The sequence below is a fragment of the Rhincodon typus genome, chromosome 16 (genome assembly GCF_021869965.1).
Source record: "Rhincodon typus isolate 14 chromosome 16, sRhiTyp1.1, whole genome shotgun sequence".
NCBI lineage: Eukaryota > Metazoa > Chordata > Chondrichthyes > Orectolobiformes > Rhincodontidae > Rhincodon > Rhincodon typus.
In genome coordinates, this window is record NC_063347.1 from 53980739 (window position 1) to 54000828 (window position 20090).

Genomic DNA, 20090 nt, shown 5'->3' on the forward strand with positions numbered 1-20090 from the left:
TGTCAGTATCCGTGAGTGATTAAAAGAACAAGAGCTGTTTTCATCAGAACAGAGGATTAAAGGAATGTCTGATAGAGTTCTTCACGATTAGAAAGGTTTCTGATTGGTAAAGAGAAAAAGGCTATTTTAGCTGGTTAGTGACCTGATAACTAAAAGGCAGTAATATAAAGTTCATCAATGATTGGAGAGAGCCCTGGAAAACTTTGTTTAGCCAGTACCCTAACACTTTTATAACATATTGGGAAATTAGTGTCTTTCTTTCCCTTTTGACATTTTTAAGCATGACACGTGAGTTACAAGAAAACACTTCTTATCTCCATCTATAGCATTTCCTCAACTGTGATGAAGCCCTTTATAGTTAATGTAGCCTTTGTCACAGTGATAACTATGTGCAGTTCTGGTCACCTAGAAAAAGCATATTCAAACACCGAAGAGATTGCAGAAACAATTCACCAGGGCATTACCAGAATTGAAATACTGCCACTGTCCAGAAAGATTGAGCAATGCTGCAGAACACTTTTCTGTGGAAAAGAGAAATCTGAGAGGACACCTGATAGATAGTCATTAAAATTCAGAAAGGGTGGATGTGGAGAAATTGACAGAAAATGCTGGGAAACGTCAAAAAATTAGGCAACATCTGCTTTGAGAGAAGCAGTTAACGTTTCAGCCTGATGACCTGTCATTGAATTGACAATGTAGATATGGATAAACTGTTCGCTCAACAGTCCACAGCAAAGTGGCTTAAATACAAGGTAGACCTTAAAAGGATTAGATCAACAATTTAGGCATAAATTTTTCTTGCAGACTGTGGTGGGAATGTGGAGCTTGCTGCCGCTTGGATGGTGTGATGTGGAGGTGCTGGCGTTAGACTGGGGTGGACAAACTCGGAAGTCACACGACACAAGGTTGTTATCCAGCAGGTTTATTTGAAATCACAAGCTTTTGGACATGATGATGGGGCTATGCTCCGAAAGTTGTGATTTCAAATAAACCTATTGGAGTATAACCTGGTGTTGTGTAACTTCTGACTTGGTGAGTATTGATGGTTTAGAGAAACTTTAACTTTGAAAAGGGAAGAGGAATGTTGGAGGGCAGGGTGACATGAGTTCACTAAAGTGGGAGGGAGCCTTATGGAGTAAAACACTGATGTAAACCAATTGGACTGAATGGCCAGTATCTGAGAATTTATATGATTTTTGTGATTATGTAATGAATGCTATAGAATGCAGTAATTGCCTTTGTCCAAGCACTTCATTTTTCTGACCTCACCATTTGTACATTGCCCTCCTATCCCTTCACTCACCATTGCTGCCTTCCATCTCCTTGGCTCATCTTTCATTTTTTTCTCCGTGCAGCTTTCTGAAGTACTTTGCAGATTTTTGTACTTTAACAATTTAACAGTGTTATGTCAATGCAAATTGCTGAAACTGCAACGTGAGCTTAACAGAGACATGCTGTGCAACAACATAATTGGAGAGTGAGCTGTTAATTGGCAATGGTCAATGCTTCCTCTAGGCTGCATGCCACAAACCAAAAGGTCTTACACACGAGTCATCCCCTTAAAGTTAGCACACAAGAATAATTAAAGGGCTTGTGCATAATGAAGAAAAAAAGTGGAATGTTTGAAGTGGTATACTTGGAGAATGAGCCACATGTGGTCATTTTCAATCAAACAGAAAATTGGCAGAATATTGGACAGTAGCTGTACACAGTCACACTGGATAATAATGTAACTGGACAGAAACCTGCACAATGTCACAGTGTGTTACTAGTGTAATTGAAACAAAATCAGAAATTGCTGGAAAAACTCAGTAGGTCTGGCAGCATCAGAGGTGAGAAAGCAGTGTTAATGTTTCGGCTCCAGTGACCCTTCTTTAGAACTGATTGCAGCTAGGAAAATGTTGGTATCTATGCTAGAAGGGGGGAGGACTAAATGATAGGTGGAAATGGAGCCCAGAGAGTGAGAGAGGGAAAACAGTTGGACAGGCAAAGAGAATGGGTAAATGTCAGCCTGGGAGAATAAATAGCTGCAAATGGGGATCATTTGTGGCTGACCATGGGTTGTTCATGATAGCAGCCTTGATTCTGAAACATTAACTCTGCTTTCTGTCCACAGATGCTGGGTTTTTCCACCAATTTCTGATTTTGTTTCTGATTTTCAGCATCTGCGGTTCTTCTTTTTTTTTGCTTTCTTGTAATTAGAGTGAACTCACATAAGGTCACGCTGGATCATACTGCAACTGGGCAGTGACAAGCGCAATGTCACACTGGGTAATAGTGTAATTAATGAGTGAGTTGCCCCAGTCAAACTGGTTAGTAATGTATTTGAAGAATGAGTTTCACAAGGTCGCACCAGCTAATAGTGTAACTGGAGAGTGTGCCTCTTTGGTCACTACTTATTGATATGAACAAAGGGGTCATAACACTACAGAAATTGCTGGAAAAGCTCAGGAGGTCTGGCAGCATCAGTAAAGGATAAAACAGAGTTAACATTTTGGGTCCCTTGACCCTTCCTCAGAACCTTCCTCCTTCACAAATGCTGCCAGACCTGCTGAGCTTTTCCAGCAATTTCTGTTTTGTTTCCTGATTTGCAGCATTTGCAGTTCTTTCATTTTTATTGAATCATAGCACTAGTTGTGATGATATCAGTAGAATCTGTAGACTCAGTCTACAGTATTACAACTATAGGTGTGATCATAGCTAAGATAGTTGCACATGACCATTCACACTAGTAAATGAATCATATGGATCCACAATGGTTATGAATAGGACTAGGGTGTGAATTGCACTTCATCTCACTGGATATAAATAAGACCAGTGTAACCAGGGAATGAGTTGTCATGAGTTACTAGATAAAAGGCTGACAGAGGTTGAATCACGCTGGATGCAAGTGTGAATGAAGCTTGGAGGCTATGAGCACTTTCATATTTAGTGCATTGATTAAATTAGGTTTGATCCGGGGACCGTCTGTACAGTACACTATGTAACCTGTTCAAGCCCTCTTGGGGCTGATTCTGGAACTGATTAAAAAGTGGACAGTCTCAGGAGGATCTGATGGGTTTCCAGTGCTGTGCAAATGATTGCTGTATGTCTGTTAATCTCTGTTGCAAGTGTCAGTAAAAGGCCTGTGCAATGTTGCTGACCACCACCACTTGACAGTAGGCTGTTGTTGTCTGATAGACATTTTCAAAAGGTGGTAGAAATTGGTTTGTAGTTAAGTGTAATGCTTAATATTTCTAGTGGTGAACATTGCCCCTTGTTAAATAAAAATGTGAAAATATTCTACAAGGAGAACATTCAGAAACAGTTGGAGTGGGAAGGAAAGATGACAGGATGCAACAGAAAGCTGCTTCATGCACTAGAGAGTGAAATATAGCCTTTCCCTAAAAATCTGCATGTGTATACCAAACACTTCATGAGCTCCAGTTCTACACCTTCTGGCACTGATTTTCTCATCATTCTTTTTTGTCGATCAGTGTTACAGTTCCTTAGTGTTTTCATTCAAGTACTATAAATATCAATGCTGCATTTCTAGGACAGTAAATTCCCTCTAATTCTCTCTCTCTCTCTCTCCCTTTCTTTTTTTCTCTCTCTCTCTCTCTCTCTCTCTCTCTCACACCCCCCACCTCCTATCATGTGCTCATGTTCCTTCTGTCCCTCTCCCCTCACCTTCTCTCATTTAGAGAGGACAGACTTATATGTAGGAAATAGAAGCAGGGTCCTAGTGACACAGTGGCTGCTTGATATTGTGTCTGGAAATGGGAGCAACTTGTTGTGTCAGTGTACAAAGGGAGTTCTTGCTCCTGAAGTAGGAAATGGACCATTCCTTAGCCCTAATTTCCCTCATTATTCTGCATACAAGTCATCAAAATATTTAAACACAAAATTGAAAAGAATGGAGTTGAAGGAAAATAAATATATTATGGCAGATATTTCCAAAGGGATATTCCACCACCCATCCTACTCCCTTCCTCTGGCTGGGAAACTAAGTGCACTCCTCACACAAAAAGCACAAGCAATAGGAACAATAGTAGACCAGATAGTCTATTGAGTTGGCTGCACGTTTCAGTATGATCATGGCCAATGTTGGACGTTAACTTTGATTTCCTGAGTGAGCTGACTTGTGATACACTGATTCATGAAAATCAAAAAAACAGTCTATCTCAGCCTTTACATATATTTAATGAAGGAGTCTCCACAGCCCTCCTGGACAGAGAATTCTGAAAAATTGCATCCCATTGCTCGAAGTAATTTTTCCTTATTTGTTGTAATCAGCCCATCCCTTATCCTGAGGTGTGCCCATGTTTTAGAGTCAATGACCAGCAGAAACAATGAGGTTTACCTCTGACCCTTCTAAACTTCAGACAACATAGACCCAATTTACTCAGCCTGTCATCACATTGCAGCCCTCTCATCCCACTAATCCATTGAACCTTTGCTTTACCATCTTAAATGCAAGTCTGTACTCACTTAAATATGAGACCAAAACTATGCACTGTATTCCAGATATTGTCTCTCAAAAGCCCCATAATACCGTAATACATAATACAATAATCAAAATGCTTTGGACACTGGAAATCTGAAGTAAAAACTGAAAGCACTGCCGAAGCGTAACAGGACTGGCAGTATCTCTAGATTCAAGTCCAGTATGACTCTTCTCCAGAACTGGAAGGGGACTAGAAAATGGTGCATTTTTATGCTGTAGATAGAGGTAGGAAGAGCAAGGAGTTCAGAGCAGAAGATAACGGCGATAAAGGGAAGATAGAAGTGTAAAATTGATGTAAATGTTAGCTGTGAAAAGGAGAAAATGTGTCATTATGCTGACAGCTAAGCCAGCAGTTATACAATTGTAATGAGACTTCTTTATTCTTGATTGCCAGTCCCTTGCATACGAGGTTAACATGTCACTTTCTGTATTTGTAACTATTATTTGTACGAGCACATCCAAATCGCTTTGAACATGAACAAGTTTCACAACACCTTTGAAAAAGGTTTTTCTTACCTTCACCAAGGTGAATAACCTACCCATCCACTTAACCTGTTTATACCTTTATGCAACGTCTGTTTCTAACCCACAGCTTATCATCCCTTTAACTTTGTACCATCAGCAGACTTGCATGCATTACTCTCTGTCTCTTCATCTAAATCATTAACATTGATTGTAAATAACTGAGGTCCTAAAATTGATCCTTGTGGAATACTACTAGTCATAGCCTACCTATATGAATTTGCCCATTTATGTCTATTCCTTGCATCCCGTGCACTAACTAATCCTTATCCATACTAATGTATTACCCCGGATGCCATGAGTTTTATCTTGCACCCAACCTTTTGGTGTGCAGCTTATCAAATGCCTTTTGGAAATCCAGCTATACTACATCTTCCGATTTCCTTTTATTAAATCTTCAAGAAAAATTCTGAATAAATTTGTTCGTCTTGACAAGGTTGATGTGGAAATGATGTTTCCTCTTGTGGATAAGCCCAGACTAGGGGCCTCTATTTTAAGACAGAGAGGAGAATATTTTTCTCTGACTTTGTGCGACTTTGAAACTCTTTGCCTTAAGGTGGTAAAGTGGTGTCATTGAATATTTTTAAAGACAGAGTAGATTCTTGTTCAACAAGGGAATCTTAAAGGTTATTGGGGTTAGATAGGAAGATGGAATTTGGAGCATAAAAAGATTAGCCATGATTTTATTGAATCATGGAGCAGGCTTGAAGGGCCAAATCACCTGCTCCTGCTCCTAATTCATATGTTTGTATTTATTGTTAAGACTTCCTTAGAAATAGATTCCACAACTTCTCAAAAACTGATGTTAGGCTAATTTGCCTGTAATTCCTTGTTTTCTCCCTCCCTCCTGAGAATCAGTGTTACATTTGCCAATTTCCAATCTGCTGGGACTGTTCCCAAAACTAAGGAATTTTGGAAAATCATACCAAACATACTCATTGTCTCTGCAGTTCTTTCTTTTAGAACCCTGGGATGTACACCATTCGACCCTGCTGATTCTTGGATTATAGCCTCTTTAGTTTCCCCGACACACATTTTTGCTGCTAATATTAATAACCTTAATTGTTTCCTGTCTCTTTTTAGCCCCTAACTTCCACTGTATTTCTGATATGCAACTTGTGTCTTCTACTGTGGAGACAGACACAAAATATTTGTTCAATGCCTCTCATTCCCGATCATAATTGATCCTGTCTCTGTTTCTATTGGATCAGCATTTACTTCAGCTGCTGTCTTGCTTTTTATTTACTTATTAAAGTCCTTTTGTTTTTTATATTCCTGGCTAATTTCTAGTCCTTCCATTTTTTTTCCCCTTTTTGATCAACTTTTTGGTGGCTCCTTGCTGGCTTATAAAACATTTCCAGAGTTGCTTCTGTTCTTTTCAGCATCATAAGCCTTCTCTTTTAATCTAATGGTGTTCTTAACTTTCTAGTGATTCATGTCTTTCTTGCTGAGTTTTAATTTTTTCAATGGAATGTATTTTTGTTGAACATTTCGAATTGTTTCTTAAAAGTTTTTCTCACTTTTCATTTATCACCATTTTAGTCTGTTTGCCCAATCAACCTTAGTCAGTTGTCCCTTATACCTTTGTTTAAATTTTAAGAATTTTTTGATTGGATTATTCAATTCCAAACTTAATGTGGAACTTAGTTATATTACGATCACTATTTCCCACTGGATCTTTCACTATGACCTAACTCCATACAACGCTAGATCTAAGATAGCTATGCCCTTCATTCTACAACTTGCCACAGGAAACTGTCACAAAATGTTCTATGAACTCATCTTCCATATATCATTCTTGTCAATTTGTTTGTACCAGTGTATAAGGAGATCAATGTCCTCCACAATTATTAATTGCCTTAGTTACAAGCCCTAATAATTTCTGCTAAGGAGCCTATCAACTGCTCCCTTCTGTGTTTTCTGACTCTTGCTGTTCTAACCCATTCTGATTCTACTTTTAGGATCTTCTGAGGCCAGATCCTTTTATCACTAATATCCTTGTATTATCCTTTACTATTAAGACAACCCTTTTTCTTGCCATCTTGTTTGTCTTTCTGAAGTACTGTGTATCCCAAAATATTTATTCCCCATCCTTGGTCACTGTAAAGCCATGTCTGTGTAATGGCGATTGGATCGAAATAATTTAGCTCTATTTATGCCGATAGTTCATCCATTTTATTGTGGATGATTTGAGCTTTCAGACAAAGAATTTTTAATTTCTTTTTGCTCCTAATCCCCCTGTTGACCTTATTCACTAATGCACAATTAAGGTTAAACTCCCTTCCTGTCCTCTGCTTGTCTTTATCCATATTATATAATAGTCCCTATTACCCCCCAGTTGCAGTCACATTAAGATTTCAAGAAATAGGTAAATAATTTTTATTTCAAGTCACTGAAGTAAAATAAGAGTCATGGGTTTGACATTGCAATTATTACCCTCCCTTACTGCTATTCACTCGACACATCAGATATGCTGGGATAGAAATTAACAGAATCATTTATTATAAATCAGGTCCTGTTGAGGATTACATCATTGCAGCAAACATGAAATGTATCTGAGAGTGTTTGTTAAATAGAATATATGCATGTACTAAGGACACAATATAGTTGAAGAATAGGCATTTCCCTCAAACCACTTGTCCATTTAAAGGCAGGTTAAAAACCCATGGTTCAATCTCCCAGCCTCGCCCATCAATGCCTTTTATAATTACTGCTCCAGTGATTGCCTGGGAAAAATCCAATGCCAAATGCAAGGCAGCAAGATGAAAGTGGAGATCCAAACTAAGCGTGTGTGATACGAATGAAGAGCTGTTATCAGCTTTCCCACTGTAGGGTATTGCTTTTCCATTAAGTGGCCATGGGCAGAATTACTTGTAAACTGACAATAGTACATTCTGCTCTTTGTAAAGAGTACAAGAGTTCTACCTCCCTTTGTTATTCTCATCAGACCATCAACTCTTTAAGTATAGATTATTCAGGAAGATGTATGCGCTTTTTAGAAAAGCTTCCTGTTCTGAAGCACCAAATGTCCTTTCACCTCTTGAGTCTATTGTGTAATCGAAGTGTCTGAAAAGATGGAACTGGTGGAGTCTGAGTCAGTCTTCAGCTGCAGGATTTTGGGGTTTTTGATCTCTGGGAACTCCTCACTAACTGCAAGACGAATCTTTCCGTTCTGGCTGTCCTTTACCGGCTCCAGGAACACCACGTGTTTGCCACTGCTGGCTTTGCGGCTGGTGTCATCGTTGCAAGGTGGGGTGGCGCTCAGAATGGAAGACTGGGCGCTACACTCGTTTGGCAGGGAGGGGTCTTGTGCTGGCCTACACCAGCAGCGGCATGGAGTCAGGTACAAGTACATGAGCACCAGGACCAGACTCACCACACAGCCGAGAAGTGTAGTGAGACCTGTGTTGAAGCCTTCCGCATCATGCTTTTCATAATGCACAGTCACGTTGACTTCTCGGGACTCATTGCGCATCAGCCGCTTGTTGTTTGCCATGCACGTGTATATGCCAGAATGCTCTTTTTGGGCCTTGCGGATCTCCAGACTGCCATTGGAGTAGAGTTTAAATGTCTTATTAAAACTGTTGGTATAAGTGATGAGTTCTCTGTTTGGCGAGATCCACAGGTAGGTTGTCTGTGCGTCCTGCAAGCTAGTGTTGCAGCTAATCATCAGCGACTCCCCAGCCACGCCCCTGAAGCTGCTGTCCACCATATTGATCAGACCATATGGTAAGGTACAGTTTTCAAACATCTTGCGGTGCTTCAGGAAGCGGAGGATGGCCTTGGGCTGTCTAAGGGCCAGACAAGTGTGTTCCTCTCGGAAATCGTGAACAGAATTAAAACCATTGTTCTCCCAGTGCAGGAACATACTGTACAGACTGCAGTCGCATGTGAAAGGGTTGTTGTGCAGGTAGAGGCCGTTTTGAATAGTCTGAGGCAACGCAGTCACCTTGTCAACAGGGATGGAAGAGAGCCTGTTAGATGAGATATCCATTATCTTGAGCTGAGGCAGGCTGCCCTCCTGCAAGGCACTGAACGGGAAATCGGTTAACTGGTTCCAGCTGAGGTATACCTTCTGCATATTGCTGAGCCTGTGCAGGGCTTCACTATCCACACGTACTATCTGGTTGTTGTAAAGCAGCAGCTCCTGCAGGTTGGTCAGCTCCTGGAAGAAATGTTTCTCCACCACGTGCAGCTTGTTGGAGGACAGGTCCAAGTGTGCAAGCTGGGAGGCATTGTGGAAAGCTGCCGTGGAAATGTGGTGGATGCGATTGTGGCCAACTCGGAGTGTGTGTAGGCGGGGTAGCTGAGCCAGCCAGTTATCCTGCAGTCGGTGCAAGTTGTTGTGACTGAGGTCCAGGCTGGTTGCAGTGACAGGTAGTCCGGGAGGCACCAGGGACAGGCTCCGACTGACACAGCTCAACAGGTCTGATGCACAAATACAGACCCTGGGGCACAAATGGAGGCTGTCTCCTGCTCTTTGCGTGAAGGACTCCGATAAGAGCAGTTCTATCACAAGCAACCACAGAATTGGAGTTACCATTCCAGAGATGCACATGGTCTAACCCTGATGCTCCACTCTTGAGACACTGCAGCGAAGTCTGCTGGAGAGTTAAACAGTCACTTTCCCTTCTTAGCAGTCTTAACATTTAACTGGGAACTCTGCATAGTGCAAGTAACCACATACTGCAGGGCTGCTGTCTTTGAACCGAGTTCGGAGCAGGGCGTTTAGTCACGGACTGTGGCTAAGGTAGTGCAAAGGCATAATGTCCCAGAATCAATTCAGACAAGTTACTCCCTGCTGTTCTGCCTTTTAAAAAAAAGTACTTACACCTGAGATTTTCTTGCAGCCCATTTGGTGATTGTCATTCCTTTTAGTAGAGCTGGTGCTGCTAACGATTCAGGACTTCTCATCAGTGCACAATGTTATCAAAGAGTGTTAACCTCTCCCTTTTAACTCGATGCAGATGAATTTACAGAGCACGCAGGTCATCGACACAAAATGAGTGAGTAACGCCTGTCAACCCCTGGTGCCAGTGCTTCAGTCAGTTGTTTCTCTCTGGTCAAATCCTTAAATTGCAGACACACCGTCTCCCAATGCACGGCAACTCATAACTTTTCTGCCGTGAACTAGTAATGCAGCAGAGAGCTGTGTAGCATTGATCTCGCTCAGTGCCTATTTAAACTGGAGTGGATGGGAAGCACGGTGGGTGGGTAGCGTATGCTTGCTGGCGTATCGCTGATTGGCTGTCGGCAGTATGTTCATTGTTTAAGTAGGTTTCTGTTGCAGTGTTGTGCAGCTTCCATTCACCACTAGTGGGTGGATTTGAACTGCCTGAACTGTTCTTTGTTTCTCTCAGGCAATTGCAGAGTCAAAGACAGAATCTAGTTCCGTTGTAGGGGATTGAGGATTTATAGGGGTGGATAGACAAGCCTAGGTCTGATTGTGAGAGTAGTCCAATTGAGTCTAACTGTGTGTGCGATAATACATCCTTGTTGTGAGGATGTTGGGTCAGAGCGACCTAGTTCTTGCTGTAAGAATGTGAGATGGGGGATGGGAGTTAGCTTAGTGTCTAAGAACAGGGATCAGGGAGTTAGTTTGCACAATTGGAACAGAGCGTTGAGACTAACTGTCTCTGTGGCCTGTTCACCACATCAGGTGTGAGTCCCTGAATGAGGTGCTATTCACCATACCTTCTCAGTGTGCTATGCAGATACCCTGGAGAAAAAAAATAGGAAAACAGGCTGTTCTCCAAGAACTGTCAGTGTTGTCCTTTGTCCAGCACCCATACAGTAACAATTCAGGGAAGCATTCACTGAATTCTCAATCACTCTTTATGGGATAGCATTCACTAACTGCGGTTTACCTCAATAGCAGGGTTGAAATTAAAGACTTAATATATTGACCCCTTTCCCCTTAATTCCTCATATTCAAGCTTTCAATTTCTTTCTGTCCTTTAACTTGTTGCTAATACTTTGCATCTCGTGTTCTCATTTAATAGACTAAATAAATGTGTCTACGGTCATGGTGAGGTCTTTAGATTTAAAATTAGTGTAGAATGATTACAGCACAGAAGGAGACCATTCAGCTTGTGTTGATACTGAGTTTTTGTAAGAGAAACTTGCAAGTCACGGAATATGAATTATGTACTTGCCATCTGGTCACCTGGAGTCATAATGTCACTTTCAGCATTTTTTTTATTTCATTGCATCAAATGGCTGCTTGTTCTCCATTTGAAAGATATTGTTTCAGCATGTACAGGTTCCTCTGCAGTATGTGCTCACCAAAGACTCTCCTTATTGTGTCATGCTGTTCTCACTTTGATTAAAGAACCACTGAAAAATGATTGGAACTGTTATTCAGCCAATGCCATGTCTTTGTGTCAGCTGCGGCTGTTGTCTCTTAGTCAGCAGTTCATGGGTTTAATTCTCCGTGCAAAGACTTGAGTGCATAAACCAGACTGCTAGTACTAAAGAGTTCTGCTCTGTCAGAGGAGCCACTGTTCTTTAAGATATATGTTAAAAGTTCCATAAGATTGATTTAAAAAGCCAGGGGAGTTCTCCTTCATGTATTTGCCAAAATAACCCCCTCAAACAGTATCATTAAATCAGATTATCCAGTCATTATTGCCTCATCATTTGTGGGAGCTTTCTGTGTACAAACTGCTGTGATTCCTACATTACAATAGTGACTACAATTCAAAAGTACTTTATTGGCTGTAAAAATACATAACATTTCTATTTGTGCTTTATCCTCTTTGACAGAGCTTTACAATTTTCAGGTGAATTTTGGTTCATAGATTAAGTAAATATTTGTGAGCAATTGCTGTTGAAGTATTTGCATCATTGGTGAAGTATTTTCTGAAATATGAAACTAAGAGTGACTTCCATTTGCCTGTGTGATGCCTGATTAATAATTGGCAAGGTTCTCAATGATATTCTAAAGAGAGAGAGCAATTTGATGGAACTTCAACAAGGCCACACAGGGTAATCAGAAACAAAGGCAGAAATTAAAAACTCAGCAGGTCTGGCATCATTTGTGAAGACGAAGCAGAGTTAACATTTCGGATCCAGTGACCCTTCTAATCACTGAGGGAATTAAAGGTCATGGGAAAAAGGCAGGAAAGTGGAATTGAGGATTATCAGATTAGCTATGATCTCATTGAATTGCAAAGCAGACTCAATGGGCTGAATGGCCTCCTTCTGCTCCTGCATCTTATGGTCTTATAGATAGCTGACTTTGGCACAGGGATGAAAGAGCAGAGAAGAGCACATGCATTCTATGTGTGGTGACTGTTTTACTCACTTCCCAGACAGATCTTGATTTGGCTGTTGGTGAAAGTTTTTGACAATAGTCAACGGGAAGAACATGTTTCCCTGCAAATTAATCATCCTGTAGTTTCATTTGAGGTTTAAATTGATTCCACAACTGAACAGGTCTGAAGAAAAGTCACTGGACCCGAAACATTAACTCTACTTGGTCTCAACAGTTGCTGACCGACTGTCAGTTATTCCAGCAATTTTATGCTTGGTTTCTGATTTCTTTGGGTTTTTTTTTTCATACAGGGTAATTGTTGTCTTTTTATTTTTGCATCTTTCCTGAAGATAGTGGCTTTGTCTGATATTGTATTCAATTCCAGAGAAAACTATACTTGCATACTTCAATTGGATGGCCATTTTTGTGAGAGTCCAGTGCAGAAACCACAGCGTCCAGATATTTATGAACTTCACTATGGGCCCAAGATGATGATTAGGAGGGCTGATTTCCACCCTTGCCCTATCCCTCCACTTCCTAAACCAACACCATTTCCCCCAAGCCTAACCAAAATCCTCACCCCCAAACCCCATTACATTGTTCTGCTGCTAAAACGGAGCCCATCTGAGACTGCAGACCGATGTCAGAGCCTTGTGGTTTGTGGAACTACACTGCTTAACATCTGGATGATTAGAGGAGCCTCGCTGTAGATTTTTGAAAATGTAATAATTCAACTAAATTAAGTGATAATGTCTCTCTGGGAGCAAAAGGTCAAGCAGTGTTTGGGGTGCATTGGCCCACTAAGTTTTATGTTTATAATTTTCAACACATTAAGTCTTTGATTTTGAGAAAACTGAGGAAGGAGGCATTGACCTGACTAATTGAGCCCTTCCACAGAGCCAAAGTTGTTCAAACACAGCCTCCTTATACATGGAAAAAAATGTCTGCGATTGGGAGAAATATTTAATGCAGTAATTTATAATGCCTCAAAGATGGTGGAAGCAAATTCAATCAAAGGGCTGTGTAGAAGAACAGGGGAACGAGGGTAATGAATCTGTGGAATTGCAGAGGGCTTTAGATGCTGACTCATTAAATATATTCAAGGCTGAGATAGATTGTTAATTAGTGAGGGAATTAAAGGTGTTGGGAAAAAGGCAGGAGAGTAAAGTTGAGGATGATCAGATCAGCCATGATCTCATTGAAGAGCAGAGCAGACTCAATAGGCTGAATCGCCAAATGCTCCGATGTTGTTTAGATAGCTGGCATAGATAATAGGATCAGCACAGGGATGAAAGAGCAGTGAAGAGCACATGTATTCTATGTGTGATGACTGCTTTACTGAGTTCCCAAGCATGTTTGATTTGGCTGTTTGTGAAAGTTTCTGACAATAGGTAACAGAAGGAATATGCTTCTCTGCAAATTAATCATCCTGTAGTTTGATTTGAAGTTTATAATTGATTCCACAGCTGTTCTGAATACCTGTGTAAGATTACAATCTGGATGAATGCGTAATTCCTTCACCTTTAATGCTGGTAAAACTGAACTCCCTTCTCGTCTGACCTACTTAACACTATCCATGGCCCCACCAGCTATCTTAGGTTAAGCAAAGGGGTGCTGAGGCATGGTGTTATTCTTGACTGAGCTTCCCTTCCTTACCCCACATCTAATACGTTCATAAGAAAACTTCACTGTCTGCGATGTCATCATCCAGCCTCCACTCCCAGTCTCTTGTTACTCGTCTCTGCAGATGGTGCTTGTTTCACATGGTAAACTGTTCTTTAATGTTGGATCCTTGGGAAGCAGCATACCCACTTGCAGACAATATCCTGTGATTAATACCCACCAATGTAGAGCTCCTACTGTGAAGATTGCAGTTCCTGATGTCTGATCACTTTGTATCACACTTAGCCCCTGAGTTCCATCTGTAAGCAAGACACTGCTTCCCAAGTATGAGCCATGAATAAATGGAATCCTAAAGGAGAAATGGAAATTATCAATTGAAAATATACGTTGGAAAAACTACCATATTTATGAATGTAATCAGGATTGCAATTATTGTCAACTGCATTTCGTCAAATGACAAGCTTAATTTACTTAAAACGATAATTGAATCTAGCCATGTATTTTTGAGGCACTTCCTTTCAGCAGGTGCTGCTTATCTTAACCAGCATAGTGTCTCCTAGCTGCTCCGATTCTGTGTCTGTATCTTTTGTCGTCCGGAAGTTTGAAGCAATCTTGGCCCGTTGCCTGAACGTAGTCCAGATTTATTTATGAAGCACTTGGCGACTAAGCTGTCTGATGCCATTGGCACACTGCAAGCATCACTTGAGACTTGTACTATATTGGGAGCTTGTTTAGAAATCCAAGGTGCCCCTTCCTACATTCCCCTCCCCACCACTGCCACACAAACACCAACACTACCTGCACTACAGTTTCTGACAGCTGTTTGCTTATTGCAGGCAGGTTCTCCCACAATAGCAATGAAGTGAAAGAAATTAATTCAGTTCTCCTCACTGCAGAATCTCAGAAACTTGACAGATGAAAAAACCAGTTGCGTTTATATAACTTCTTTCATGAACTGCGGCATCCCAAAGTGCTTTATTAGCAATGAAATATTTTATGATGTGTCATAACTTTTGTAATGTTGGAAACATGTCAAACTATGGACAGCATGATCCCACAAACAGCAATCTGAAAATGACCACATAATCTGCTTTGAGTATTATTGGTCAGGGGATAAATGTTGACCTAGAAACCAGGGAGAGCTCCCTTCTCCTCTTCAGCATAACACCATAGCACCTTTGCAGTATTGGCTTGAGAGAATAGATGAAGCACTTGTTTAGCATCCCATCCAAAAGTGGACACCTGGGACAGTGCAGAATGCCCTCGGCAGTCCACTGGAGTGTCAGCCTAGGTTGTGGGCTAAGTTTCTGGAATGGAACTTAGACCAACCGTCTCGTGTCTCAGACAAAAGTACTCCCGTTGACACATTGAGAGGGGAAGGAGGTCTTTGCTTTGCATCCAAAACAAAAAAGGAGGAGGGTTAGATTTTGGAAGGATTTTTAGTAGCAAAGGTAGTAAGTATAGAGGAAGCAAGGGCGAGAACAGACATTTTAAGATAAGGAAGGGTAGTGAGTTATGACATAATAATTGAAAAGGTTGAGCCCTTGAAATCAACACAGAGAAAACTCAGAGTCTCAATAATATTTGAAGGGAAGCGGGAAGATCTGGATACTGCACAAACAATTGCCAGGAAACTATTGAAAAATAGGTGGTGCCAATCTTGCAACAAGCAAACATGTAACCAGGAGGAAATGGAGCCAGGTATGTTGACTGCCAGTGGTAGGAGTTTAGAAGAGGATAGGGTCATTAATGGGGACAGCGGTAATGGAGATATTCAGAATGTAGGAGCAGGAGCAAGCCATTCAGTCCTTTGGTGCTGTTTGCTGTAGAGCACTGCAAATCTGTACCTCAATTCAGTTACCAGCCTTTGCTCCATATCCCTTGATAGCCTTGCGCAATAATAATCTAGAAATCTTCGACTTGAGACCTCCAGTTGACTCCTGGCATCAGTAGCATTTTGGGGGAAAAAAAATTCAGGGTTTCACTACTCTTTGTGTCAAAATTGCTTCCTGATTTCACTCTCTTAAATATCCTAGCTCTATATTTAGGATTGTTTCCCACATGCCCCATTCTGAATTTCAGGAGTGGAGGGAATAATTTCTCTCTATCTACTCTATTGACACTATTATTTTAAAGACTTCAATTAATCCTCTCACGTGTCAAATCTTAAAGAGATTTGCAAACTGCCCTCATATTTTAACCCACTGAGCCCTAGTATAATTCTACTGATTTGGATCTACTCCAAGGCGAGTAACACCTCCTGTGGTTCTATGCCAGAAATTGAATGATACAGAACAGAGGAAAGCAACTGTGCCAATTCTTTGAAGAAGCTAGCTGCTTCCAGCACTTTGAAGAGAAGGGAAAGATTTCAGATGAGATTGGAAAAGGTGGAGCTGTTTAAGGAAGATATTTAAGGAAAGGATGTTGATGGTTTTAAGGAGTGATGTCAGAGAATAGAAGTAGAGATTTCCTGATGTCAACCGCAAATGATTGAGGAAGATGAGTTGGATGATAAACAGGGCTGGATTTGGAAGAAAGACATTAGGGTCAAGAGTAGGAGGTAACGGGTGAACATACCTAATGCGGGCAAACCGATCAGTACCATCTCTGTGCTGCTTCGAAAATGAATGACTGACTGGTAATGGAGGTTTGGAGTGTAATCCGTTCATTGTGACAAGGTGAACTGACACCTGAGTCTGACATATCTGCAAAATTTAAGCTGCTGTTTATGTTTGGCAAATTAAGCCTGGTTTGCTAATGGAGCCTGGAGCAATAGACCTGTCACTGAAGACTATGATTCTCCTTACTTAGCTCCAGATAAGCGTGTAACCCAATGCCGAAACCAGTAGTGCAGTTCACGCTGAATGTGTAGCACAGAGCTATCAATAGCCAGCACCGGAAAACAACATGGTTTTATCTAGCAGAACTTCAGCAGTGTCCTGAGCACATTTGGGAATCTATGACTCTAATCTTAGCTATGAACCTATGCTTAAATCCATTGCGCTTAGATTTTTGGTTTGCCCTCATGGGGTTGGAGAGTTCACACAATCATTTTGGACAATCAACAATGTTCTAGATGGTAGTCTGGCTCAGTGGTCTCTGACAAAAAAAGTTATCAATCCAAGTCTTACTCCCGAGATTTGAATACATAATCAAAGCTGAATCTCTTGTGTAGCACCAAGTGTGTCGGCTTCAGATGTGACGTGAAACAGAGACTCAGTGAGTTCCTTCTCAAGTGATAAAAATCCCATGGCATTATTTTGAAGGAGAACAGGCAAATTCTCCCTGGTATTCCTCAGCTAACATCACTGAAACAGATTTCTGGTCTGTGTCGCGTTGTTCCTCATAAAGAATTGCCAACTGTGTTTCCTGCATTACAACAGTAACTTAAATAATATTTCAATTGGCTATAGTGCTTTGAAGTGTTTTGAGATCATGGAAAGAACTACATAAATACAACAGAGATAACAAGGTGCAGAGCTGGATGATCACAGCAGGCCAAGCAGCATCATAGGAGCAGGAAAGCTGACGTTTCGGGCCTAGACCCTTCTTCAGAAATCAACACTTTGCTTTCTGCAGGATGTAATTTTTTTTAAAGGTTCCTAGAGTGACGTTCACATGTTTCTACCACCTGACTCGAACATTCCAGTACTGATTAGGAAAGAAATTAAGGTGTTGATGTTAATAGGTTAAATTGGATTCAGACAAAAATGGATAAGCTGAAACCTTTTTCCTGTTTCTAAAATTCTCGAATTCTTTGTTCCGCACAAGGATTAGCTGGTGTGCAGGGATGCTGTTTATTCAGCAGGCTAAATGGCAATGACTCACTGAGAAAATGGAATTGCTGATTATTCAGTAGGCCAAGGATTCCTGTTGTCAAAGTAATGAAGATTTTTATTAATCATTGAATTACTTATTCTTAACTCATCCATCTGTGGGTACATTCGATGAAGTTCTAACTCGTTCTCAGAAAAATCTTATAAGCAAAAACAAAGAGAATTACACAATAGCTTGTCATAAAATAAAACAAAGAACTGCAGGTGTTGGAAATCTGAACCAGAATCTGGTTCTGAATGTTCTGAAGAAGGATTAGCAGACCTGGCTAATCGAGTTGTTTTTTGTTTCAAAATGATTGTCAGTTTTATTTTACCTCTGGATGAAATTGCAGAGTTTAGCAGGTGCAGTGGATTGTCAAGATCTCTTCATTACTGCACTTCAGATGCACCTACGTGTGAAAGTGTGTATGTACATTAGGAATGTATCTGTCACTTTCGCTGTAAAATGCAGATTGTTACTCACGCTGGAAACAACTGTGAGATCCTTTTTGTGAGCTGAGCATTTCTGCAGCCACTGTCAGAAATGACTGGAATCAAATTTATTCCCTCACATTTCACTCTTGTGGCCCTGTGACATGATCCTGCAGCACAAGTCCAAACCAAGTAACTTCAAAGGATCCATTTCACCACCCAATTCAATTTTCATCCACACGTCAAACAAAGCCAGCAGATCAGAAGCTGGGTGAAGTTGAGCTTTGTCCAGTGGATTTGCACAATTTTGCAGCGGTACAATTTCATTCTCTCCCTGTCCTTCATGTCCTTCAGTTTACCATCAGGTGAATCTGAACTTAGATCTCCTGAACAGTTGTCAGCATGTTATTCATTTCAGTTGTATTCGTATGTACCCATATTGAAGTGGGTCATGGAAATGGTTAAATACAAAATGAATGCTTTGTTGAAATGTAGAAACAAGGAATCATAATCATGACTTGCCAGGTGGCCTGTGATGAAGTTTTTCTTTAATTCATTCATGGTACATGGGTTTCAACAGTAGGTCAGCATTTATTACCCATTGACGTTGAAGACTCCCACTCAAAGCATATTCTTCGTCCTTGCTACACTCAATGCTCCGTCCAAGTGGTCTTCAACATAGAGAAGTAGTAATTCATCAGCCAAGTCAGGGATATGGAGGATGCATTAGGTAGTCAGCAGGAGGTTTCTTGCCCATTTTTGACCTGATGCTTTCAAGATTCATGGTGTCCCGAGGACTCCCAAGACAACTCCCCGCAGGCTGTATACCACTGTGCCACCTCATCTGTTCTGTCCTGCTGGTCGGATAGGACATTTTCAGGGATGGTGATGGTGTTGTCTGAGACATTAAGTGTAAGGTATGATTAGTTGAGTATGTCTGTGTCAGGCTACTCCTTGACTAGTTATGAAGAAGATATAATGGGGTTTGCAGACAGAGGTAGCTTGCATGAGTGGGCAAAGGTCTTCCAGGTAGCGCATAATGCAATGAAATGTGATGCTCACTTAGCAGGGTGAATGGAAACTTTGAGTATTATTTAAATGGAGAACAGTAACAAAATTCAAAAGTGCAGAGGGATTTAGGTGTACTAGTGCATGACTCCCAAAGATGTTTTTTTTTCTTTATTCATTAACGGGATGAAGATGTCGCTGGCAAGGCAGCATTTATTGTCCATCCCTATTTGCCCAGGTGGCAGTTCAGAGTCAACCACATTGCCATGGGTCTGGGGTCACATATAGGCCAGACCAGGTAAAGATGGCAGTGTCTTTCCCTAAAGGACATTAGTGAACCAGGTGGGTTTTTCTGACAATCGACAATGGATTCATGGTCATCATTAGATTCCTTATTCCAGATATTTAATTGAATTCAAATTCCACCATCTAAGATTAATGTAATATGCAGGCAACAGCAAGTGATCAAGACTAATAGGATGCTATCCTTTATTACAAGTGGAATTGAACATAAAACCAATGTTATGCTTCAGTTTTACAGGGCATTGGTGATGCCACATTTTGAATATTGACTGCGGTTCCTTATTTAAGGAAAGATGTTAATGAATTGGACATGGTTTAGAGGAGGTTTACTCAGTGGATGGTTGGAATGTATTGTCTTATGAAGATAAGTTGGACAGATTGAGCTTGTTTCCATTGGAGTTTAGAAGAGTGAAGGGTGGCTCTGTTGAAATGTGTAAAATCCTCAAAGGCCTTGACAAGGTCAACATGGAAGGGATGTTTCCTCTTGTAGGTCAGTCCAAGACTAGGGTGTACTCTTAAAATTAGGATCTCCCTCTTAGGACAGAGACATTTTTTTTCTCTTAGAGGGTTGTTTGACTTTGGAACACTCTTACCTCAGGAGGCAGTGGAGGCTGGATCGTTGAATACTTTGAGGATGGAAGTGGAT

The 20090-nt window shown here is 40.9% G+C and overlaps 2 protein-coding genes across 2 annotated transcripts in view; one reads left to right on the forward strand and one right to left on the reverse strand.

The window, feature by feature from the left end:
• LOC109929384 (E3 ubiquitin-protein ligase RNF123) overlaps nt 1-20090 on the forward strand; it is a 279987-nt gene that overhangs the window by 212762 nt on the left and 47135 nt on the right. The gene's annotated exons all lie outside the window — the stretch shown is intronic.
• amigo3 (adhesion molecule with Ig-like domain 3) lies at nt 7526-10168 on the reverse strand. Its single transcript, XM_020529050.2, has one exon. It carries the CDS (start codon nt 9564-9566, stop codon nt 8055-8057), a length of 1512 nt encoding a protein of 503 aa, XP_020384639.2. The 5' UTR covers nt 9567-10168; the 3' UTR covers nt 7526-8054.